The sequence below is a fragment of the Bos mutus genome, chromosome 24 (genome assembly GCF_027580195.1).
Source record: "Bos mutus isolate GX-2022 chromosome 24, NWIPB_WYAK_1.1, whole genome shotgun sequence".
In the NCBI taxonomy this organism is placed as follows: domain Eukaryota; kingdom Metazoa; phylum Chordata; class Mammalia; order Artiodactyla; family Bovidae; genus Bos; species Bos mutus.
The window spans coordinates 24477627-24503867 of NC_091640.1; the positions used below are offsets into that span (position 1 = coordinate 24477627).

The following is a 26241-nucleotide window of genomic DNA, read 5'->3' on the forward strand; positions in this document are numbered from 1 at the left end:
AGCATTAACATATATACTCTACCATGTGTAAAATGGAGAAGGAAATGGCAACCCACTCTAGTATTCTTGCCTGCGAAATCCCATGGACAGAGGAGCCTGGTGGGCTACTGTCCACGAGTTCACAAGAGTTGGACACGACTGAGCAACTATACCACTACCACCACATGTACAAAATAGATAACTAGTGGAAGCTGCTGTATAACACAGGGAGCTCAGCTCGGTGCTCTGTGATGACCTAGATGAGTGGGATGGGAGATCGGAAAGGAGGGGATATGTGTATACATGTAGCTGATACGCTTCATTGTACAGTTGAAACAATACAATATTGTAAAGAAATTACATTCCAAAAAAGAGAAAGAAAGATGAGCTTTGAGAATTGAGATGGCCAGGGTAATGGGTCTGGAGGAAGGCAGGATCTGGAAGCGGGGAGTTACAAGCTGAGAGAATACTAGGCAGCAAAGAGTTTTTGGTACCTTGCAGGAGCTGGAAAAACAAATGAGTGGCTAGAGACTATGGAAGAAGTGTTGTCGAAATCATAGAGGAAGTTGTCAGCCCTGCTAAGGATTAACCACTACATGGATGAATCCCATATGAAAAAATCAGCAGGCTTTTCTGTTTGAACTGACTAAATGAACAGCACTATACTGGAAACACTGCCACCTTTGAATTCATAAACCTAAGTGTGTATCTTGGCTCCACTTTAGCTGAGTAAAATGGGTTAAGAATTACATAGTTCAGCTTCCCAGGGTTTTGGTAAGGATCAGCTGAGAACATGGAAAAAAGAAACAACATGCTTACGAACAGAAAGTGCTATTTGTAATTGATTTTTAATTTTAAAAGATACACTAAGCAGATTTACCTGAATACATTTTTGCCCATCAAGAACACTCTTGAACAGATTTGTGATTTCACTGATAGCACAGAAATAGACTTGTAAGGACTTAAGAGTGAAGTTGGAGGGATCCGAAGGTGATCACAAGGGCATCAGAAGAAAATGGGGAAATCAGAATTTCTGATTGCTCCCAGCAATTTATGTTTAATTCCTCAAAGGGAAAATGATGGCCTTTTTAGATACTACAAGAGTCGCCTATTCTTTCTTTCACAGAGGAGAGGCCCTCTTCTTTTTAATCTTATATATTCGATGTAAAGCTTGGTTTTCTGCGGCTAGCAAGGCCTCTGGTGTCCCTGACTGGCTCTCTTTTCCCAGGGCGCCTGCCAGCGGGCTGGTGGGTTGCACCTGCGCAGGGACCCAGGCTTCCTCGGAGCTCAGCTGGGCCACCGTATGGAGACTGGCTCACTGGAGGCTGCAGGGAAGTGAACTGAAGAATTACAGTCGGTTTCACTTCCCTGCCTTATGTGCCTTCAGGTGCCTCTGAAGACAGGCGAGGCCAGTGAAATGGAGATGAGAAGGAAGAGAGAAAGACCCAGGTTAGAGAAGAAAAGAGTTATTGAAAATGTAGGGGCATTGTTGAAAAATGCAGATGGTTGGATGCGTGTGGATGTCTTGTGTGCGTAGCCCCCTGACATAGTGTGCACCGTCGGCTGTCAACTTGAAATTTTCTGTACAGTGGCTCCTGAGAGGTTTTGTTGTTTTTTATTTTTTAATCAGCTAAAGGTCTTGTGTGTAGGTTTGGGGCAGAGACAAAGATTCAGAGTCAGCACTGAGTGAAGAATTACTGGGTTGGGAGTGTGCCTTTTTCACCAAACAGAAAGTAGTCATATTTGTAACTCCTGCTTAGAACAAAGCTGTGGATACTGACTAGCCCTGATTTTTCACACCCCTCAGAACCAGCGTCCCTGGGACATCCTGAGTAAATGGAAAGGATTAGAAGAGGAAATGGAAAATGTTTGAGTCAGAGAGCGAAACTTAGAAGAAAGAACTTTCATGCTTTAAGATGCACACCAGAACCTCAGTACTTTCTACCCCATATGCATGAACAGAGGGTCCTTGATGCTGTGAGGGAGTTCAGCCAGTATTGGTGCCTTATAGAGGCAGAAGTGTGCGGCTCCTTGCAGGGACCAGTTTGGTGGATTGGTTACTATGACAACAGTATCGCTACTGTCAGTGGCAATTCCTATAAACTCCCTGTCTTAAGGTTTTCACAAGGGTTCACTCCAAAATGACATCCGTAGACACGGACTACAGAGTAAAGCTAGGAGATATGTGTATGGAGAGAAAGAGAATATGACATAATAGGAGATACAGATAAAAATGTTATGCTATAGTGCAAATATCTTAAACAGTTCTATTGCATAGTAATTAAGACCTAAAAGTCAGACAGATTCAGGTTAAATCCCACCTTGACCACATATAAGCTGGCTCTCCTTGGGCAGTTTACTTAACTTGTTTTCAGATTGCTTATCTCTGAAATGTCAGTAATGATACCCACCTCCTCAGGGCAATCCTGAATGTTGGGTGAAAACATGTACTGAACTTGACATAGTGCCTGACAGTAAATGCATAATTGTTGATAGCTTTTATTTTTATAGACATAATTCTGTTTATATCAATTTGCCCTTCTGTTCACTTGTTAGGACTCCTAACTCCATACAGGATGTTTATTCTAGAACCGGATTCTCACAGCCTGAGTTCCAAGTGCTGCTCTCACAGTGATGAGGTTTAGCTTGACAGTGTTTGTTTTATCCACCTCTGAGTAGACTGCAGAGCTGAGGCCCGTCCTGAGTCTGGTCCATCCTTTTGATATATCCACGTCAGCAACTGAAAAAAGTTAGAAAAGCCTTTGTGGATTCAGGTTGAACAGCTTTTCTGAGATGTAATTTACATCCAGCACAATTCACCCATTTTAAAAAGTGTACAATTCAATGATTTTTAGTATATTTGTGGTGTTGGCAGCCATCACCACAATTAATTTTATTATTTATTTATTTATTTTTGTGTGTCCTGGATTCCCCAAGACCACCTTCACTTCTGAGACTAACTGCAAGTTCAGGGGTTCAGTTCAGTTCATGAACTGACACAGCTCAGTCGTGTCCAACTCTTTGTGACCCCATGAATCGCAGCACGCCAGGCCTCCCTGTCCATCACCAAGTTCAGGGGTACTAAACTAATACAATTATGTAAAGTTTAAAAATAAAATTAAAAAAAAAAAAAACAAAGACAAGCCTTTCACCTAGAACATTTTTTAATCACTCCTTCCCTAAAAGACCCCATGAAAGTTGATCAGTCCTGTCTGACTCTTTGCAACCCCATGGACTATACAGTCCATGGAATTCTCCAGGCCAGAATACTGGAGTAGGTAGCCTTTTCCTTCTTCAGGGGATCTTCCCAAGCCAGGGATTGAACTCAGGTCTCCCACATTGCAGGCAGATTCTTTAGCAGCTGAGCCAAAGGAAGCCCTAAAGACCTATTAGCAATCAGCCCCGACTTGGCCCTGCCTTTTGCAGCCCTAGGCAACCAGTTATCTACTTTCTGTCTCCATAAATCCATAGATTTTCTTATTCTGAACATCTCAAACAAATGGAATCATGCAACATGTGGTGTTTGGTGCTGGCTTCTCTCATGTAGCATGTCTTCAAGGTCTATCTGTGCAGCGTGTAACAATACTTCGTTCCTTTTTATGGTTAAATAGTATTCCATTGCATAGATAAACCACACTTGATCCATTAGTGGGTGCACATTTGATTTGTTTCCATTTTTTGCTACTGTGAATAATGCTGCTGTGAGCATTTGTGTGTAAGTTTCTTTGTGAACACATGTTTCTCATTTCTTTTAGATATATATACCTAGGAGTAGAATTGCAGGGTCATATTGTATCACAGTTAACACTGAACAAGAGAACCATCAGATTGTTTTCCAAAGCAGCATGGGCATACCATTTTTCATTACAGTTCCAATTTCTCCACATCCCCACCCACACTTAACACCCGTCTTTTTGACTATAGCCGTCCTGATTGATGTGAAGTGCTATCTCACTGTGATTTGCATTTCCTTAATGGCTAATGCGGAGAAGTCAATGGCACCCCACTCCAGTACTCTTGTCTGGAAAATCCCATGGACGGAGGGGCTTGGTAGGTTGCAGTCCATGGGGTCGCTAGGAGTCGGACACGACTGAGCGACTTCAGTTTCATTTTTCACTTTCATGCATTGGAGAAGGAAATGGCAACCCACTCCAGTGTTCTTGCCTGGAGAATCCCAGGGACGGGGGAGCCTGGTGGGCTGCCGTCTATGGGGTCGCACAGAGTCGGACATGACTGAAGCGACTTAGCAGCAGCAGCAGCAGCAATGGCTAATGATGTTGAGCATCTTTTCATGTGCTTATAGGCCACTTGTATATTTTTTGGAAAAAAAGGTTTATCAACTCCTTTGGCCACTTTCTAAGTTGCGCTATTTTCTTTTTCTTACTGAGTAGATGAAGTCTTTTTGACCTTTTTAGGAGGGCTTCTTATGGTTCCTTGGTCAAGCTGGGGCCACCTTCTGCAGAAATTGGGTGTCCTATTTGACAAAAATTAAAACAAATGCATGCAGATGTACAGTGGAAAATTCTACGAGTACTTTTATGTAGCACATATGTCTAGTGTGTAAAATTCTGGGTGTTTAGTGTGGCAGAAGACAGTGTCTGTGATTGACTTTGATGCTGTTTGTTTTCTTCTTCATGGGATTATTTTGGCTTTGTGTGGTTTCAGGCATTATATTCCTCAAGTGTAGGAAGATTCCTTGGTGTAGCAAATCTTTTATTCAAAGAAAAAACGTTTATTACTCAAGTATTAATTTCCATTATCTAAAAGGCAGATCAGAATTTTTATTCAAACTGTGTTTATACAATAAGTATTTTAAGGAAATGAGGTAAAATTCGACTGCCAAGACAGTGATAATTCATTAGAACTGCTGCAGAAGAAGGAAAATTTAAAAAAAAAAACAAAAACCTTTGAAAAACAGATGCTTTCATTTGAAAGGGGATTCAGAAGTGCTCCTTGTGGGGATCAGCAGGAAACAGCGAGTCCAGAATCTTCAGTCATGGCTGACATGCACCTTCAGGCTTCCTTCCTCATATCACCAAGGCAGTTTCTGACATGGAAAAGCTAAGTTTATCAGGAGAATAACTTGTCCTGTTTTATCTTCCTTTGCTACAGTGTCCTTGCAGTTCTCTTTAGGGACAAAAAATATCTACTGCTCTTAACAAGAAATTACTTTTGCTACTCTTAGTAGGTTAGGTTACTCCACTCTTTATTTTTAAAAAATGATTCATTTGATTTTTGGCCATGCCTGGAGGCACATGGGATCTTAGTTCCTTGATCAGGGATCAAACCCAGGCCCGCAGCAGTGGAAGAGTAGACCCCTAAGCAGTGGGCCGCCAGGCAACTCCCATAGGTTACTGCACTAGCTCTTGCTTTGAGTGTGTGGATACGGCAGAATGTTCGGCAAATTGTTTCCTAAGCTTCATGTTTATGCTTCTGGATGGAACAGTTTCTACTTTGATTATCGATCGCTTCAAACAGTCAACTTCTTGCTTTCTGTTAAAAGATTTACATGACTACTACACAACAAAGAGACTCCAGACCACCATCATAGATCTGAGCGCAAAGCAGTAGAAATTTTAACATAGATATCTTATCTGGTTATTCAAAGGGACGAAGTGTTATCAAACTTACAACTTTATAGTTTTTAGTAGCATTACCAACAGATCTCAGGAAAGCAGAGCATCACCTAAATTAGTCACTTTGTGTATCAAGAAGGCAGACACGTCCTTTCCTCGGCAGAAGTATAGTAGTTACCTAATTCAAAGTAGTCACTTCAGAACCCTGAGTGGTGGTGGTGCTTTAGTTGCTAGGTCATGCATGTTCAACTCTTGAGACCCCATGGACTATTGCCCATCAGGCTCCTTTGTCCATGGAATTTCTGAAGCAAGAATACTGGAGTGGGTTGCCATTTCCTTCTCCAGGGGATCTTTCCAACCTAGGGATTGAACCCAGGTCTTCTGCATTCAGGCAGATTATCTACTGACTGAGCCCTAGGGAAGCCCTTCAGAACCCCGAGAAACCTGGCAAATTTCAGCTGTCACCCAGACATTCTTATACTCAAAATTTTAGAAGAGAAAGCAGACAAAGGAAAACTGAAATAAACAGCACTTTGTTGCACTCAAATAAACTGAAGATTTGTGATTGCTCCAGAGTTAGGAAGCAGCCAACAAAACCAGCAGCAAGTAAAAACCCGTTCCAAGAAAGGGGCACCCCCTGTATAGGAAAGAGCCCCTCAAGCTTCGCAGCAGCTTCATCAAACTGAGAGCCCAGGTTCCAGACACAATAGTCTTTTTGACCTAGAAAGCATGATCTCACCTGAGAAAGATTTTTCTGGAGAATCCTTCCCATTTTTTTTGTTTTTTACAGCAAGGAAACTTTAGAATCTGAGAGCATGAGAAACATTTAAAATTTCTGAAAGCACAAAGAAATTTGTCTATGGCTTTATATACATTAATTAGAGTGCCACAAACGCTGATGGGAATCATGGCTCCCCACTCTCTGTATCTGTTATTATCCCTCCTAGCTGCTCTTCTTCATTGGAACATGGTTCTGCTAAGTCACTTCAGTCGTGTCCGACTCTGTGCGACCCCATAGACGGCAGCCCACCAGGCTCCCCCGTCCCTGGGATTCTCCAGGCAAGAACACTGGAGTGGGTTGCCATTTCCTTCTCCAATGCATGAAAGTGAAAAGTGAAAGTGAAGCCGCTTAGTCGTGTCCGACTCTTAGGTATCCCATGGACTGCAGCCTACCAGGCTCCTCCGTCCATAGGATTTTCCAGGCAAGAGTACTGGAGTAGGGTGTCATTGCCTTCTCCATGGAACATGGTTAACTATTAATATTTACCGCATGGGCTTCCCAGGTGGCTCTACTGGTAAAGAACCCACCTGACAATGCAGAAGAATAAAGAGACGCGGGTTGGGAGGATCCCCTGGAGGAGGGCATGGCAACCAACTCCAGTATTCTTGCCTGGAAAATCCCATGGACAGAGGAGCCTGGCAGGCTACGGTCCATATGATCCAACGTGACTGAAGCGTTTTAGCACACATGCACATAAGTAGTCGAGCACCAAGCAGAGGAGGAGATGAGGAGTGTTATCCCATATTCCAAATTCCCCACACGGTGTGCGGGTGGTAGGCTGCTACAAAGTGTAGCTCTTGTGTGGTGAAATTGGAAGATCCTTCCTCCAAGCAGTTGTGTTAATGAGGACTGCATTAGTCCGCTTGAGCTGTCATAGCAGAATAACAGGGACCAGGGAGCTTAAACAACTGAAATTTGTTTTCTCACAGTTCTAGAGGCTGGAAGTCCAAGATTAAGGTCCGGCAGGGCCTGATGCAGGTGAAGGCTCTCTTCCTGGTGTGCAGACAGTTGCTTTCTCAGTGTCTGCTCCAGTCGTCTTTCCTGTGTGTGTAGAGCTGGGGGGTGGGAGGAGGAGTGGGGGAGGGGAAGCTCTGGGGTCTCTTCCTTTTCTTCCCCATGGACCGTAACCCGCCAGGCTCCTCTGTCCATGGAACTTTCCAGGCAAGTATACTGGAGCAGGTTGCCATTTCTTCTTCCACGGGATCTTCCCAACTCAGGGATCAAACCTGCATCTCTTGTGTCTCCTGCATTGGCAGGCAGAGACTTTACCAACTGTACCACCTGGGAATCTCTCTCATAAGACACCAGTTCTATTAGACAAAGGCCCTACCCTTATGAACTTATTTACCTGTAGCTATCTCCTAAAAGCCTCATCACCAAACATGATCATGCTGAGAGTTAGGGCTTCAACATATAAACTTGCAGACAACACCATTCAGTCCATAACAGGGGCCAAGAATAGGACAGAAGGACTTATAAAACAGGTTCAAGAAACTAATTGAAATGTTACTTTTCAACTAGATCTGTACCGGCAAAATTATCTAGGCAGCTGAGCAATTATCCAAGTCAGTAATATATATATATATATATCTATATATGTATGTATGTATGTGTATATATATCTCTCTTTCAATAATACAAACCTAGAAGAGAAAGAAAATGTAGGCCTGCTTTCCTCCACCCCAAAAAATCATGTCTAAATCAATAGTTCTTTGAAGAACCAACCACAGAACTTTGTTCTAACACAAGTCTTCCCCAGTCCTACTCCAGAGATTCTAAATTGATCTGGAGCGTGGACTGAGGAATCTGCATTTTCAGCAACACCCCAGGCTGTTTTGCTACCAGTGGTTGGCTTCCCAGCTGGCGCTAGTGGTAAAGAACCTGCCTGCCAATGCAGGATACCTAAGAGACACGGGTTTGATTCCCAGATCACGAAGATCCCCCGGAGGAAGGCATGGCAACCCACTCCAATATTCTTGCCTGAAAAATTTCCAAGGACAGAGGAGCCTGGCAGGCTACAGTCCATGGGGTATCAAAGAGTTAGACACGAATGAAGCAACTTAGCGTGCATTCATGTGAAAATCAGGCGACTAAACAGACGCTTCTGTTTTCCTGTTTGCTCCATAGACAATGGAAGAAAATAGGGTCGTCATTTACTGGAAGATAAGTTTAAGGAAAATTTGTTGCATTAAAAGAAATTTGATTCACTGACATGAGTAAAAAGGATATAAGTCATAGGGCAAGTTATTGGAATGACCAGACTCTATGGGGATTTGTTTCCTGGTGATAAAATTTGGGTACTTGCTGCTCTAGAGAATTTTCAGAATAATTTAAAGCCACACAGTATCGAGTCCACAATGCAGCTTCAGAGATGTGGTGAATTTTCCCAGAATAATTTGTTTCTGCCAATCAGAGATCTGATGATTGAGAAGGATATTGTGGGGATTGGCTGATCCGGGGATCGCAGAGGCTTCTGCGCATGCGCTTTCCTTTGGCGCCTTTGGAAGACCTCCTAGACCCCACCGGGCCCTTGAGCTAGGGTTTTCTTTAGCATTTAGCCCCTCCAGCCGCGGTGAAGCAGCAAAGAACAGAAAGAACTGGCTCCCTATAGGGAGGGAGAGGAAAAGAAGAGAAGGATAAGAAATTCCTATTTCACCCACCGCAGCAGGGTGTCCCTAAGCTGGTTCCCACAAGCCACACCTCATTGTCTCCACAGCACACAGCCCCCAGGCCTGCCTCAGTCCCTTGCTGCTTATCTACCCCGAAGTAAGGATAACCTTCTTCATTTCTCTGAACCCCAGGATGATTTCATAACATTATTGTTCCTCTAAAAATAAATTCTGAGCCCATGTGAAAGGTGTCGGCTGCGAATCTCTTATCTCCAAGAGGGATACCTCTTTGTTGCCGTGAATAGTCCAAGAGAAGCCTGGCGTAATATATTCAGTTACTAACTAACTTTTCTCCCCGTCTCCCTGCATGGCCACTCCTGCAGTGACTTTCCAACCGGAAACAGCCTGCCTGGCAGGAGGCTGGCTCCCGTTCTCAGAAGGAGCCTCCTACTTTCCCCCGAGAAGTCTCTCCCTGGAGTCAGAGGAATGGATAAAATCAGTCTCTAGACCCTTGATGTGGAATCAGGCCGTTGTCCTCTTATCCTAAATGATTGAACTTCTGTTTGGAGAAACGTGATTTTGTTAAAATATTCATCTTTACTGTTAGGTCTTTGACAGTCAGATACAAATGACTTCAGTGGGAGATATGTAACATCCTGAACTTTTATTTTCAATGTCATTCTCTGATTTTGGGTCTTTCTGTACTTTTTCTTGAAAGAACTCTTCCAAGAAAGAACTCTTGGAAGAAAAGGAAGTCATTCTTTTCTCTTCAAAATAGCAACCAGATGGAAAAGAGGGAGAGAAGTCTCAATAATGAGATTGGCTTTCAAGAGGCAGCATAGTCTAATAATTGGCCTTTATCAGGAGTTTGCGTGGAGAAGGCAATGGCACCCCACTCCAGTACTCTTGCCTGGAAAATCCCATGGGTGAAGGAGCCTGGTGGGCTATAGTCCTTGGGGTCTCGAAGAATTGGACACAACTGAGCGACTTCACTTTCACTTTTCACTTTCATGCATTGGAGAAGGAAATGGCAACCCACTCCAGTGTTCTTGCCTGGAGAATCCCAGGGACGGGGGAGCCTGGTGGGCTGCCGTCTACGGGGTCACACAGAGTTGTACACGACTGAAGTGACTTAGCAGCAGCAGCAGCAGCAGGGGTTTGCATGCTAAGTCCCTTCAGTCATGTCCTACCCCATGGACTGTAGCCCACCAGGCTCTACTGTCCATAGAATTCTCCAGGTAAGAATACTGGAGTGGGTTGTTGTGCCCTCCTCTGGGGGATCTTCCCAACCCAGGGATCGAACCCTCATCTCTTATGTCTAACCTACATGGGCAGGTGGATTGTTTACCGTTAGTGCCACTTGGGAAGCTCCATTAGAGGTTTAGACATAGGCATTACTTACGTGTCTGTCCCTGGCATAAGAAGGATGCTTTATCTGCCTTTGTCACTAAGAGCTTGAATCTCTCCTTGGCAACAGGTTGCACAGAACCACATCTCTCTTGGGCAAGAAGAAGAATTTTCTCCTGTTACACAAACTTTGGTGTCCCTCCCAACGTGTTGGTGGCATCTGTGATAGTGAGCAGGGAGATCCCCACCACTCACTTGGAGGCAGACAGATTAATCTCAGAGGTCATACCTGCCACGAAACTTCCACCCAGGAATGGGGAGGATTAATGAGATGCCATTCCCATTGCAATTCACGCTCTTTAGACGAAAATCACTAAGTACTCGGTATTAGAGATAGGGATTATATAGGTAATCAAGCAAAGAAGATATTCAACTGTTCCTAGCTACTAAAGGAAACTTTAATCTGGGGGTGGGCGGAGGGGGGTGAAGCGGGGAAAACGCTGAGTATTAAATATGAAGTTGGGTGAAAGCCGATGTCCCTCATGATGCCAAGGTCCAGGATTACAGTGTGAAATGCTGTGTACAGTATAAAGATAGACCCAACTGCCTTATGAACTAAGCCTTGGGGAGACTTACTATTCATGGATTCAGATGAAGACCTTAAGACACTTTTGTCATACGTGCCTCTGCCATCATGAACCAGTGTACAGCTTTAGTATCAGGAGAAATGTGGCAAAAACATTAGCAAACTACCCCACCCTGCCTGTCAGAGAATGTGGTTCTGGTTTCTTCTGTTTATTACAATGTGTCCTCAACTATCGTTTACCTGCCTCTGGTAGGATGTGAAACATTTCAAATGGCATATAAGAAACCATTTTTTAATTTATTTTAATTGTTAGGAAAAATAATGGTGACATTCTGAGATCAGTATGTATCAGTGAAGATTTGAGGAAGAATTCACTAGTGTGCTACAGGGGCAGGAGTAAGAAGTAAGTGGATGGGAAGATAGTTCATTACAAATGTAACATGCAAACCTCCAGTCGTTAAATATATCGAGCTTCTCATGGTCAAACATATAAGAAGTAGCTGAATTGGAATGTGACTAGTTTTTCAGAAGTTCATATTTTAAAGTCCTAATTTCTTCTGTTTATTATGGTATGTTCTCAACTATAGTTTGCCTGCCCCTGGTAGGATGTGAAACATTTCAGAGGGTACGTGAGAAATCATTTTTTAATTTATTTTAATCATTAGGTATTACTATATCTTAACATGTATTAGAGAAAAGCAACCCATGAAGCCCATGATTCATAAATGTAATTGCTAGAACCATGATTCTCAATACTGGTTGCATATTAGAATCATACAGAATGCTTAAGATTTTTAAAGAAACACCAATGCTGGTGCCACAGTGGATCATGAAATTAGAATCTCTGAGAGGTGCTCCCACCCTAAATATTTCATGAAAGCTCTCCCAGGTGATTTTAAAGAGCAGCCACCATTGGGAACGGCTTGAATAGACTAGAATTAAGCATTTCAAAGTGATCAGTTTTAAATAAAATATTAAGTAAATAATATACAGATATGGCAGAGAGCATAAAGATACTATATTGTGCTAATAACTGGAGTTCAGTAACTTATCTCTGTCATGGGTAGCTCTCATTCTGGGAGGCAACACTGATCCTAGGTAGCACATTAGATTTGGGGGCTAATCAATAAGACTGTCTGTTTTCCAATATGTCACCCTCTGACTCTTCCATGTTTTGGTTCAGAAATGTTAACTTTTATTCTTTCCCTTTTGCCTTTTGGCACCTCCATCAATACACCCACCTTATTGGACCTTAAAACAGATGAGGGGAAAAAGGATGATAAGAACCTACAATGACAGGTTACTAGATAGTGGGATTGCAAGTGACTTTGACTCCTTTCACCAGTTCGTTCTTTTCTTCATCATTTTTTCATTCCTACAAGTATTTATTGAGTACCTACTATATACTACTAAGTGTTTAAGTAAACTTAGAATTTTTCTCAATAAGCATGTGTTGTCTTTATGATCAAACAAATTTTAAAGTCACTTCCATTTTAGGAAAACTAAGGGAAAGATTCTAGAAGGCAAGGGCACCCCACTCCAGTACTCTTGCCTGGAAAATCCCAGGGATGGAGGAGCCTGGTGGGCTGCAGTCCCTGGGGTCGCTAGGAGTCAGACACAACTGAACGACTTCATTTTCACTTTTCACTTTCATGCATTGGAGAAGGAAATGGCAACCCACTCCAGTGTTCTTGCCTGGAGAGTCCCAGGGATGGGGGAGCCTGGTAGGCTGCCATCTCTGGGGCCGCAGAGAGTCGGACATGACTGAAGTGACTTAGCAGCAGCAGCAGCAGGGGAAAGATTGAGGGCAAGAGGAGAAGGGGGTGTTGGAGGATGAGATGGTTAGATAACATCACTGATTCACTGGACGTGAGTTGGAGTGAACTCCGGGAGATAGTGAAGGACAGGGAAGCCTGGCGTCTGTGGGGTTGCAGAAAGTCGGACACAACAACTGAACAAGGACAACAAATACTGTATAATCCTCCCAGGTAGCTAGTGGTAAAGAATCTGCTTGCTAATGCGGAGACACAAGAATCGCGGGTTCCATCCCTGTGTCGAGAAGATCTCCTGGAGTAGGAAATGGCAACCCACTCCAGTGTTCTTGCCTGAAAGATTCCATGGACAGAGGAGGCTGGCGGGCTATAGTCCCTACACAGGGCATCAAAGAGTCGGACATGACTGAACGACTAAGCACAGAAAGTACTGTACATGGCTGACATTCTCCAGTCACAATGTAGCTGGTGGGGAAAAGGGGTGACCCTGGTGTCAGAAGTTGAGAAGTGAAGGCATTTTCAGCCAGACCTGAAAATCACAGAAGGGTTGTGTGAGAAAGCCCTGGAGATATTTCCTCTGTGAAATGGAGGAAATAAAGCCCATCCTGAGGCACTGGAAAAGGTGTCCAAGCCCCTTTTCCTCTATTCTTTCATCTGTTAAATGGGGATAATGGTTCTCTGTGTTTTCCTGCCTCAGAGAGGCATTAGCAGGTCTATTTAAAGGCTCTTCTCAGGAAAGCTGCTGTGTAATTACCAAGAACAGCTATGATAAAGAAACCTAAATACAACATCAAATCAGCTGGAACACGTTCTCCGGGGAGTTTACTTCTCTGGAAAAATTTAAGAAAAGGTAGCAGCTCTCCTCTGGGGACTTTTGGGTACCCTTCTAGCTGGAAGTTTAGGGAAGGCTAGCTGATTTGCAAAAAAGTCTCCTTCTGGCCATTGATACAGGATCTTCTTCTGTTTACTTTTCCCCATAGTCTAAGCAGTTTCCTCCTTAAATTTGTCTTTCATGTTTTTTTCAGATCTTAACTCAGAAACACTTTATTCCTGAAAAGAATCTCAAGCAAGGCACTTACCTATGAGAAAAAGAGAGAGACAAAGAAAGAAAAAGGGAGGTTATAACGTGGAGGATATGTGTATTTTACAGAGGATAAGCGATGGGGAATTCCTTGATAATTTATAAAAAAAAAGGACTAATGTAATTGATCATTAATGTCAGGCTTTGCTGAAATTCATTTGACAAAGCATGTAGGTTAGATTAGAGGGGAGCAGAAGCTCACAAAGCAAGGACATCACAGTTAAAACAGCTCCAGAGAAAGCCAACCCAGCTGAATCAGGTTACTGGCAGTTTGGTTGAAATGAAGAGATACATATTTTTATATTGGTTGATTAACAATGTTATGTTAGTTTCATGTGTACAACAAAGTGATTAAGTTACACATAATACATGTATCTATTCTTTTTCAAATTCTTTTCCTAATTAGGTTGCTACAGAATACTGAGCAGAGTTCCCTGTGCTCTACAGTAGTCCTTATTGGTTATTCATTTTAAATATAGTGGTCTGTACGTGTTACAGCTCCAGAATCCATAGAGCATTGGACTTGATAGAACATTGACTATAACAGGAAAATGAGAGAAGAGTCAGGATTACTGTAAAATGTGGTGACTTGGATATCATAAGGTTTGGAGACTTCCTTAACAAGGAGCTCCCAGCCAGGAGTGAGTGAGTAGGTTAAATTTATGAATGAGATCTAGACCAATACCATTGCAGGAAGCCCAGTGGTTTTTTATATTTTTGTTAAACTTGCTTAGTAAATATTCTGACTGCTTATAAACAGTGCACCTATGGTATCTGAAAAGACTTCTAAGCAATAAAACAAAATGCCAAAGGTTAATAAATGATGCATAATAATAATAGCTGCCATTTATCGATTGATTACTATGTGTTCAGTGCTCAGTCACTCATTCGTGTCCTATTCTTTGCAGCCTCATGGACTGTAGCCCGCCAGGCTCCGCTATGGAATTTTCCAGATAAGAGTACTGGAGTGGGGTCATTTCCTACTCCAGGGAATCTTCCTGACCCAGGGATCGAACCCATGTCTCCTGAGTCTCCTGCATTGACGGGAGTATTCTTTACCACTAGCACTACCTGGGAAACCCTGATTACTATGGGACTATATAAGTATTTTCCATATGCAACTCAGATGTCATCTGGTGGATTTTCAGATCTGCTAAAGATCTGGTAAATTTGTTACAAACCCCTCCAATCCCACGGCCTGTGGAAATTCAAAACCTGTCTGTTTCTGTGAATCCTGGGGGCGCAGAGGTGGTTTTTACATCTTCCCAGTTTTTCCTGCCTCTCAGGTCACTACCATACATCACTACTGTATCACTAGATACGAAATGCCTCCTTGACTCAATGCTTGTATAAAATACTAAGCCTAATACTAGGGTTAGCAAAGTTCACTGAAGTTGGAAAGTCATGGGAAAGTTAAAACTTCTTCCTGTCTTCTCCAGCCTCTCTCTACTGGATTATGTTGGGGGCATCAATTTTGTCTCTCCTCACTGTGCAGAGGCATCGTCTTTAAAGGCAAGAGCAGCACAAAATGCCTTTCCTTTGCTTAAGAGACTGGCTGTAGAAGGTGGCTCTATTTATGAGTTGCAGCCATTTCTTTTCAAACATTACACTTAGATGACTTTAACACTCAAAACATTCCCACTTTACAGATGAGGCAACTGAGGCTTCAAGGTGTTGAATACCAGCCTAAGGATAGAAAATACATGAAGTGGTAAAAAAGAGAACTTAAATCCAGATCTGGCTGACTCTTAAAATTAACTTAGCCTGGGGCTTCCTTGGTGGTCTAGTGGTTGGGAATCTGCCTACTAAAGCAGGGGACACATGTACGATATTTGGGAGGATCCCACAAGCCTCGGGGCAACTAAACCCTCAAGCCACAACTATTGAGCCTGCCCACATAGAGCCCATGCTCCGCAACAAGAGAAGCCACCACATTGAGAAGCCCGCTTATTGCAACTAGAGAATAGCCTGCATGCAGCAACGAAGACTCAATGCAGCCAAAAATAAATAAATCGTAAAAATATTAAAATTGGCTTTTGAAGGATGGAATAATTATTATCTACAGGTGGCTCAGGTAATATTTATCTACAGGTAAAGAATCTGCTTGCCAAAGCCAGAGATGCAGGAGACACAGGTTCCATCCCTGGGTCGGGAAGACCCCCTGGAAAAGGAAATGGCAACCCACTCCAGTATTCTTGCCTGGAGAATCCCATGGACAGAGGAGCCTGGCAGGCTGCAGTCCATGGGGTCGAAAAGAGTCAGACATGACTGAGCATGCACAGACTTACCCCCATTTACACTGCCACTTCAAAACTGCTTAGTTTTTTCATTATACATTTGTTTAAACACACACACACTTCTAAAGACCGTATATGGGGAGCTACAGAGTAAAAATCCAAATATTTATGTATCATTTCAGAGAGAATGAGTTGGGATAATTAAAATATGTAAACAATGGAAATGTGATGCTATTATTTTTAAGTAATAAAATTTTGATGGGGATATGGGATACTCACTTATCTACCTGCATATTACACAAAAGAATAGCTACATCGATGATACGGCAGTGATGGGAAGGAGGAGGACAAAGAGAAAAGTGATGGTGATAGATAGCATTTGATTGGCACTGTTATAAATGGCTTACATGTATATGTGTGTGTGTGTGTGTGTGTGTGTGTGTGTGTGTTTAGCCCTGAGCATTAAACAAACCTATGCTTTAGATCTATTCTTATCCAATTTTACAAACGAGATTCAAGAGGGCAAAGAGGCTAGCCCAAGGTCACTCATTTCAGAATGTGTGTATGCTAAGTTGCTTCAGTCGTCTTCAATTCTTTGCAACCCTATGAACTGTAGCCCGCCAGGCTCGTCTGTCCATGAGATACTCCAGGCAAGAATACTGGAGTGGGTTGCCATGCCCTCCTCCAGGGAATCTTCCCAACCCAGAGGTCCAGCTGGCTTCCCTTAAGTCTCCCGCATCGGCAGCTGGGCTCTTTACCACTAGCGCCACCTGGGAAGCCCCATCTCAGAATAGTGGAAGCAAAACGTCTCCCTAATTGTCAGATCTACACCCTTAACAACCAGGCTGTCCTACTTGGAGAATCATGATGTTTCTGATGGATGTCCCCACTAGGATGGAAGTAACTACCATGAGGAATAGGGAATTTTTTCTTCTTGTTCACACTATGATTTTTAGTGTTTAAAACACAGTAGAAACTGGAACATAGTAGAAACTCAGTAATTGTTAAATGACAGATGAAACAAAGTCTCAATCAGTAGAGGACATACAAGCATTTAAAAAGAGTCATGCATTGGTGTTTAAAATACTTAACTAAAAGAAATACAGGATAGGGGAAAAACTGACTTGAATATCTGGCTTGTCTTGCTTTAAAAAAAAATCTATATTTGTAGTCAGCTGGAAGCTGTACAGGAACCAACACTGTGCCATGCCAGCTGAAAGACCATTGTCATTTTGGAAAGCCTTAAAAAAAAAGTATGTCCATCACATATTGTATTTGTTATATGTGTACAGTTCTGACCTTCACATTTTTTAAAGGGACAGTGATTGTCTAGAATACACTCAAGAAGGTGAACAGCATAGTAAAGAAAATTAAAACTTTTTCAGAAAGAAAGGGAAATTTTCAACATGGAAAAGAGAAGACACATAGCAACTGTCTTCCAGTATGGGAAAAGTGCCATGACAAAGAGCCGGGCACTTGTTCTTTTTCTCTGAAAGACTTTTCAGCTCAGCATCAGGAGAAGAAAAAATAGATTTAACACAAGTGTCCAATAGCTTTCCACAGTAGAGTGCATTTGAAAAACTAAGATCCATTTCCTTATAAATTTCCAAGTTAATAATAATGTTTACTTATTTAAAAAAAAAAAAACTATTGAAAGGATTTCTACATTATATGGAGAACTGAACCAAATGAGTGGCCTGAAGTCTGCCTGTGTGACAGAATCAACCAGAAAACTGTAACATTATTGATTTTTAAGACCTCATCCCACTGAAACATAACCTCTGGAAACTGAGACCTAAGAATTTAATCTCAAAAATCTGAGTTTTTTAATCCCCTCAGGTGATTCTGATGACTTTCCAGGCTTGGGAATTGCTGAAGAAGACAAATTTAAACTTCTCTTTTAATTCTCTGACTTAATGATTTTTCAGAATACTGCAGAACATTTTATTTAATAAATAGTTGAGAATAATTTGTTATCTGTAAAAAAACAGCCTAAATGTAGGTGGGTGGCTCTAAAGTGCCAGCAGACCAACTGACTTCTTAAATTGGTTAAAACTCTTCTTGCAACCTAGTTAATAAAAACTTTTTATATGTATCCTGCGAAGGAAAACTTTACCTGGCCTGTTTCCCAATTATTAAAGTTCCAAATCACTGAAATATAAATAAATGAGACTTTACCATACTTAGAACACCAGTATGATGAAAAATTTGTTTATACCAGGAGATTTTAGGTTATTCTTCAATCATTCATCCCCGGAACCAAAGTACCTATGCGCACGAGCACACACGCATACATACGCACACACACGTACAAATGTGACACATGGTAAATGTTGGGTGATTACTGAGCTGGAACAAAGGAGACCTTCAAATTCCGTTGCCTTTTTAACCTTATATTTTTCTAAGCAGGAATCTAAGAACCCAAAGGCATGCAAATTGTATTATTAATCACGACATTCTCAGCTCTTTAAGTTTCTCTAATTACTTACCTTTTAAATGTATTACTTTGGTCTAGAAGTGCAAAGATGAAGAGTGAAAATAAATATTTTAAAAATATTAACAGACTTAAAGAGAATAGATTAAGTTTGGCTAAATTACTTTCCTATGTAAAGAGCTTCTAAAAAGTATACTATGTTGCCATATAAAGGAACTCTATTGCAATATTGTAGATTTTGTCTAATCTAAAATTAAACCTGTAAAGCTCTACTGGAATTGTTTAGAAGAGAATAATGGAAAGCCCCCTCAGCAAGTTAATTCAGATCCTTCTAATTTTACTTTTCTAGTTCACAAGGTATCTTTTTTCATGTTTTCAAATTGAAGTTCACACACATCAAATAAATGGCATGATAATCAGAGGTTTCAATATCTGATATGCATTCATTATTATCTGTCATTATTGTGATTGTCACTATTATAATTGCACACTGTAAAAAGAATGGGAGCTTTTCCACAGGAATTATTCACGTATATTAGTTTCTAGGAGTAATTGAATAGTTGACATTGCGTTTATATCAAAGTAAAATATGTGTTGGTTTTTCTCATGTGTTTTATTCTTAAGAAATAAGAAATGTAGAGTAATCTCTATTAGGTCTCTTTATTTGGCTCTTTATTTAAAGGTTCACAGTTTTATGTCATGTCCAAAGTATATTTTCTTATAACAAGGCTCAAAGACACCCATTATAATCTAATTGATAATTTTCTAAGGACATACAATTATAAGATAACAGCTAGGTAGTGAAATCCTCTTAATTAGCTTGTATTTATATATATGAACTCAACAAGAATCTCAGTGAAAAATACCACTTTTCTTTTTTAACTAATCAGGTTTGGCATAATGAAATAAAGCCCACATTGTACTGTGAATACTAAAGATTGATTTAAAAATCATTTACCTTAGAGTTTACATAGAACATTTCACTTCATTGTTTCATATAATCCTCATGCAGATCAGATATTACTCCTCTATTTAAAGATAAGAAAACATAGGCTCTAAGAAGCCAAGTAATTTATACAAAGTCACTCTGCTAAATCACAAAATTAGTCCTAGAATCCGGGTCACCTGGGTCTTAACCAGAATTTATGTTAAAATAAAAAATTTTTAAGTGATTTGAATTTTAAAAAGATCAGTGACTTGGTATTTAGAAGACCTAAGTCTGAACACTGTTTCTGCCACTTTATTTGACTCTAAGAACTTTCTTACTCCCCTGTTGAGTGAACTATACCTAAGACAGTGCCGTTTGGAGAATCGATGGAGAAATTGCCAAGAAAACCACTCAAATGCATTTTGTTGTTTTATGTGTTCTTTCTTCTGTGCTGTGCTACTTCTCACATGTTTTATCCCATTTTTGCTTTCTGTATGATTCACCTTCACAAGGTAGAGTATTGAACTTTATTTAGAATTGAATAGCATTAATATCAGGTTGGAACATGGAGTAACATAAGCTTTAGGAACAAAATACTCCATGTAAGAATGCCATAAATTGAATGAATGATGATATAAATGTAACAATGCAAAAGCTTTAGAATGTGTCTTCACTCACCAGGGAAGTCATCGTAATGACCTCAGAGCACTGTTCTCTTACAGAAAATACACAACCAATGGGGATTTCCTTTCCTTCCATGTAATTCTTCAGGAGGCCTGGCTGGTTCAGAGACATGTCCTAGTTGATGCGGAGTCTCTCCTAGCTGCTTTGCCAGCTAACCCTTTGAGTCGTGTCTTTGCTGCCAGGACGGCAGTTGTTACTGTTTGCCAGCTGACCAGTGGCTTATGTATTGATAATCCCAGTCCAGTTTGTAGGGGACAGAAAGGACAAAGACTCTCCATCTTCTTTGGGCATCTTCTTTGGCTCTTTGGGCAGAAATGACAAAGACCCTTGATCCTCTCCTCATCTGGAGAGATGGTCCGTCTCAGGAGATATTGAAAATCACCAGTGGGACTGGTCCAGGGAAATTGGCCTTATCAGTGAATCAAACACCCTTACTTGAGCATCATTTGAGCCATGCATTTATCTCCCTTTGTCGCTCCTGAAACACATTTTTTAAAGCTGTACATTTATTTAAATATTAAAACAGAGACCGAATTAACATTTGATAATTGACTTTGGTCATACCATTCCAATGAATCCTTGCCTCTATGTCTAATGGGTAGACATTAGTCCATCTACCCCCACTTTTGGGCTTCCCTGCAGACTTAGACGGTGAAGAATCTGCCTGCAATGTGGGAGACCTAGGTTTGATCCCTGGGTTGGGAAGATCCCCTGGAGGAGGGCACGGCAACCCACTCCAGTATTCTTGCCTTCTTGCCTGGAGAATCCTCCTGGACAGCGGAGCCTGACGGTGTACAGTCCGTGGGGTCTCAAAGAGTCGGCCACGACTGAGCAGCAAAGCACAGCCACCCCTACTTTCAGTCTAGAGCATGTCCATGTGTCAGATCACGACAGCCACAGAATCGCGACTTCTGGTTGAACGGGTGTGTCTACACATGGAAACTGACAGCAGTCTAAAAATACAGTTGCTGTCATCCTGTACTCACAGAGTGGTTATTTCAGCTAAAACTACAGAACAACAACAAAAAATAGTCTTATGTTAGTTCTGTAAACAGATATTTTGGAGATGATATGGCACTTGAGTTACATATTATTTGCAAGTAAAAGAGAGATATGTACTGCACTGAGTTTCCTTAACCCTTCTCAACAAACCTCCCTAATGACTGAAATCCTCAAAATATGGAGCTTTTTACTATTATATTGTTTCTGTTTTCCAACTACTGATCTATATGATCACCTTCATATACATATAGCCTGTATGATGGGCTTCCCTTGTGGCTCAGCTGGTAAAGAATCTGCCTGCACTGTGGGAGCCCTGGGTTCAATCCCTGGGTTGGAAGGATCCCCTGGGGAAGGGAACAGCTACCCACTCCAGTGTTCTGGCCTGGAGAATTCCATGGACTGTGTAGTACATGCGGTTGCAAAGAGTCAGACACAACTGAGTGACTTTCACTTTCACTACTGATCTATAAGATATATGAGTAGAGTTCCAAAGTACTTCAACTTCAAAACAGTTGAGTTTATTTTTGTTTGTGACAAAATTAATATCATAAGCTGATGTCACATTAAATATTCTACAAATACAGCTGCCCCCAGGCATGAGTCCCTGATACGAGTTTCTCCAGAAAGTGTTTTTTTCTGATGAGCCATACATGAAGCATTCAATGGCACCAGAGTTTCATTAAAGGAATTCTCTTGTTCCCTTCCTTCCCATGGAAATGTTGTTAACTGTATTAAGTTAACTCTCTGAATGTTAGGTTCTTAACCAACAAACAGCACTTCTCCACAAGGGCATACTTCGCCAAGCATCCTTGAATCAGAACAACCGTGATGAACGTGTAAGCATAGATTCGGAGCCACACAGTGGGTGGTGATCATATTTAAGAGGAACCCGTTTACATTTATTGACTTACTCCCTCCATCATGGTTGTTGCATTTCTTCCACCACCACCTTCAGCCTTTCAGGTAAATGAGAAGTTCAATTATATGTAAAGTGACCGTTAAATCAGCAGGGCCCTTGTGGGGGTCTGGGCCTCCCCTTCTCCCTCCAATCGCAAGTGAGCTCAATCCATTACTGTTCCCAGGATCGTACATCCATCAGGTCAAGTGTGCAGGGCAGGGTGCATCTTATAGCTTTTACTGCATATGAGATGTTGCAGGCCTGTTCTCAGGAACTGCCAGGCAGCCTGGGAATCACAGTCACGGTTAATAGCAGCGAATTGCCAGCTCTTGATGGGTGGGTAGTCACTCCTTTCAGTGGTTGCCCCCTGGGGGGAGAAGGTAGAAAAACAGAGGGAGGGAATTAGAGTGACTTTGCACAGTTGAGCAAGTTCATGCCGCTGGATCAGTGGCAAGCATTGGCAGGGCTCCGCTCCGGGGAGGCTCAGAACAACCTCACAGTCTCATTTTTACCAATTGGTGCTGCTGTGTTGCCAGTGGTGCCCAGGGATGGGGGAAGGGGGAGGAGGAGCTGGGAAGAGCATGAAGGCAGAAGTCTCAGCTAAATTAAACAAAAAGTCCTGTTGGCGCTGGTGAACCCACCCCAGTTAGCCCCTGTGCTATTAATTGTACCAAACTGGTATTTGAAGTTCGCCGGGTGATTAAAGAGTTGGCTCACAAACTCTCTGCATAACCTTAATTTTTTCAAGGTTCTTTGAGTGGAGAATGGTTTATAATAATGATTTTGACTAATACGATTTTTGACATGCAACTTTAATGCTTAACCTTAGTACAACTCCAGAGCATTTCATGTGTACTCAGCTGTAAAGAGTGATGATTTAAAGGGATAATATAAGAAAAAGGTCGTTCTAGAATGAACCTCTAACAAATTGCATAAAAGGAGCTTATTATTCCTTGAGTATGGGGATATGCCGTGCTTCTGATCATTTCTTTGCTTGGTTCAAAAAAAAATTTTTTTTTGTTGAGAATGAATGGGAAAAGAAACACGAAAAAAATGAAATAGAAATCTGCAAGCAGGGAACATTCTTTTGATGGTTATGATTTTGTTGCCACTAAAAAGGCTCTACAATAATGTGGTTATTCATCTCCTCTTTTGTTTTGGGTGAAGAATTCGCTCTAACAAGAAAATGCTGTTATTGGTCGGTGGATTGCCTCCTGGGCCGGACCGGCTCCCCAGCAATCTGGTTCAGTACTACGATGATGAAAAGAAGACCTGGAAAATCCTCACAAGTGAGTGCCTTTCTTTCTTTATTTACCCACCTATTTATTTCAACATAGAGCTATCTGGATTCGAAAACATGGTTAATCAAATTAGACATTTTATTGATTTGTTACCCTTTGGAAGTCTGTGAATGTATCACAAGAGGTCTAGAGTAAAAGACTAAATCGACATTGCAGAGGTGGCCAACTGGGTAGTGGGAAGACGCTTAAACGAAAAACTGGCCTAAAATCACTGCACCAAGTTGCTGTGTCTGCTTGTGTTTCTTTCAAGAGAAATTCTTCAGTTATGTTTTTGCTCTTTGAAAAGGGAAAGCTTGCTGAACAGCAGTCAGCTAGTAAATTTCCTCAGGTCCAAATGGTTACTGAGTTCATTGTCTCTGTAATTAACATTGGGTTTGCTTTAGAGGCCTCTTTGCTCGTTAACCTTTAGGCTGTGGTCTCCAGTCTTTAGAAAACCACCCCCTTCCCATGCTCCACTGCTCCCATGTCCACTGTTCAAATGGACAGAGATACCCCAGTCCAAGCCTGACTGCATTAAATTGTGCTTGCAGACTTCCACCCAAGATTTTTCTCCTCCCTTCCTTAAAGGGTGATTGTGTTTTACAGCAAACCTCTTGCCTTGGGCACTGAGATTTGGAACTTATTGTTACATCGGTTATGATTCCCAATCTGACTCGGTCATGGAATCAAAAATCATCGTTTCTTGAGTGCAGCAGGCTGTGTGCACCAGTCCCCTCGTGGGCACAGTGGCTGCACTGGTCAATAAAACTAAATTTTAACTGTCAAAATTGCCCAGAGCTGTATAGATAAAATAGTAAATGAGCAATTTTGATCCATAAATCAAAGCCATACATTTAAAACCCGCCAAAGTGAAAGTTAGATTTCCTTGTTGCATGTGTCTTTTGAAGCAGTTATATATTTTAGCAGATTTTTTAAAAAGTCGTTTCCTCTCCTCTTATGGAAAGCCCTTTAAAATAACAGAAAGAGGACAACAGTTTGCCCACAAATGCAAGAGAGGAGTAGAGGCATATGAGGTGGTGCTTGGAATAATACATTTCGCAGCTGGCTTACTCCAGCAAACCTGCAGACCTGTAGTAGCATTGTCCAGAAACTGCAATGGGAAGGCTCCCTGGACACCTACACACTCTGGCTGTAGTAATGAAGTAGTGGAGGGTAGCTGCCAGATTAGGAAGGAAAAAACAAAAGTAAGTTAGAGATACCCTCAAATGATATTCATTCTCTTTTTGACAAAATACTGTTCACAGTAGTTGAAACATCTGAATGAGTGACCCTGATGCTGGGAAAGATTGAGGGCAGGAGGAGAAGGGGGTGACCAGGGATGGTTGAATGGCATTATCAACTCACTGGACATGAGTTTGAGCAGACTTGGGAGATAGTGAAGGACAGGGAAGCCTGGCGTGCTGCAGTTCATGGGCTTGCAAAGAGTTGGACATGACTTGAACAACCACAATGAGTGCCCAAGCTGTGTTTTTCAAGATGCATCAGAAACTCAAGCTAAAGTAAAACCAAAGAATCAATTTTCTGATACTTGATCAATAGAGAATGTCTACACAGAATGAGATGTGGATACCCAGAGGAGGTGAGAGGGAAGAGGAAGGACAAGAGATTCTTGATGAAAAAGGACAAAAACAGAGGCCAGGGGACAGGGAGATATTAGACCCAAACAATAAATGATATTCATTCACAAATACATCTCTTTTCCCAGGTACATCAGGCAGTGTCCAATTATCTAGTGGTTTGAAGGCCTTCATTAAAGGCAAAAAGATTAATTAAAACATTATGAACAACTCATGAAAAGTCTTATGTTCCTTTCAAGCCTTGTTCAGAAAGAGAGTGCTCATCTAATTTATTGTTCAACCTGGGAAGCTTAGAGTCTGAAATGGGGATCTGTTAATTCTTCTGGGACAACAGGTAGGACCAGAACATAGGGTCACCCTACTTCAATTCCTTATATTGCCTGATTAACTCTTTACTTAGTGAAGTGCAGTAAGAAAGCATGAACTTGAGTTGGTCAGACCTAGGTTTGAACCCATGTCTGTGACCTTGAGCAAGTCATGTAAATGTCTTGAATCATGGCTTATTCATTCTGTCAACATCCTTTCAGTATTTTTAAAATAAAATTGTGTTGGTAAACCATCAAGCACACAGCAGGAACTCAAAAAATTGCAAATGTTACTGCTATTGTTGTAACACTACCACCAATATTGGCACAAGGACTGTGTGTACCTTTGTATTTTCGAGGTATCAGTCAACTCAAGCTCTCCAAGCAGAGGGGAGACAAATTACGCTGTAACAGATCCAGTACTAAATCCACCATCCTGGAGTACGGAGACCATTTTCTCTAGTTTTCGTGCATTGAGCATAGACGTCTTCAGACTAAGAAGTAAAGACAAATGGGTTCTGTTGACTTCATCAGATTTGAAATTGGAAGGAAATAAAGACATTAATGTATAGAAAAGCTCTAATAGAAACATGTTCAAAACTCTTGGATCTTTTTTCCTATACTTAGGAAGGCTCATAACTCTAAAATAAATGTCTACTCTACTGATACTCTCCATTTCACTGGGCTTGCACTTTAAGAAATCAAGTTTATTACCTTCTGGGCTGTGACTACATGGTCCCATGTGAAAGCATATTTTTCAGGTTTATGGGAGAAATATAGACAGTCTATTTAGATGATTTCTGCTGCTGGTTTGTATTTTTTAATTAAGGCATCTCATTTGGCCAAATTGAATAAATATGTCAGTTAACTGATCAATTTCCACACTGTTGGGGCCATCTAACCCCATGGAACTGTAGCCCTCCAGGCTCTCATTTCATGGACTTCTCCAGGTAAGAATACTGGAGTGGGTTGCCATTTCCTCCTCCAGGGGATCTTCCTGATCCAGGGATTGAACCTGCATTTCCTGCATTGCAGGCAGATTCTTTACTGCTGAGCCACCAGGGAAGTCCCCAATAATAAGTGAAAAAGTGTTTCTTAGTGGATAAGAAGGTGTCCAAATTCTCCCCAAATCTAATGAAATATT

General features: G+C 41.5%; 1 protein-coding gene across 1 annotated transcript in view; it reads left to right on the top strand.

Annotated features, from left to right (window-relative positions):
* Window positions 1-26241, top strand: part of KLHL14 (kelch like family member 14) — a 116244-nt gene that overhangs the window by 14385 nt on the left and 75618 nt on the right. Inside the window, exon 3 of the mRNA XM_005892962.2 lies at window positions 23082-23203. Within this exon, the coding sequence (XP_005893024.1) occupies window positions 23082-23203 (122 nt within the window). The remainder of the gene's footprint in view (window positions 1-23081; window positions 23204-26241) is intronic.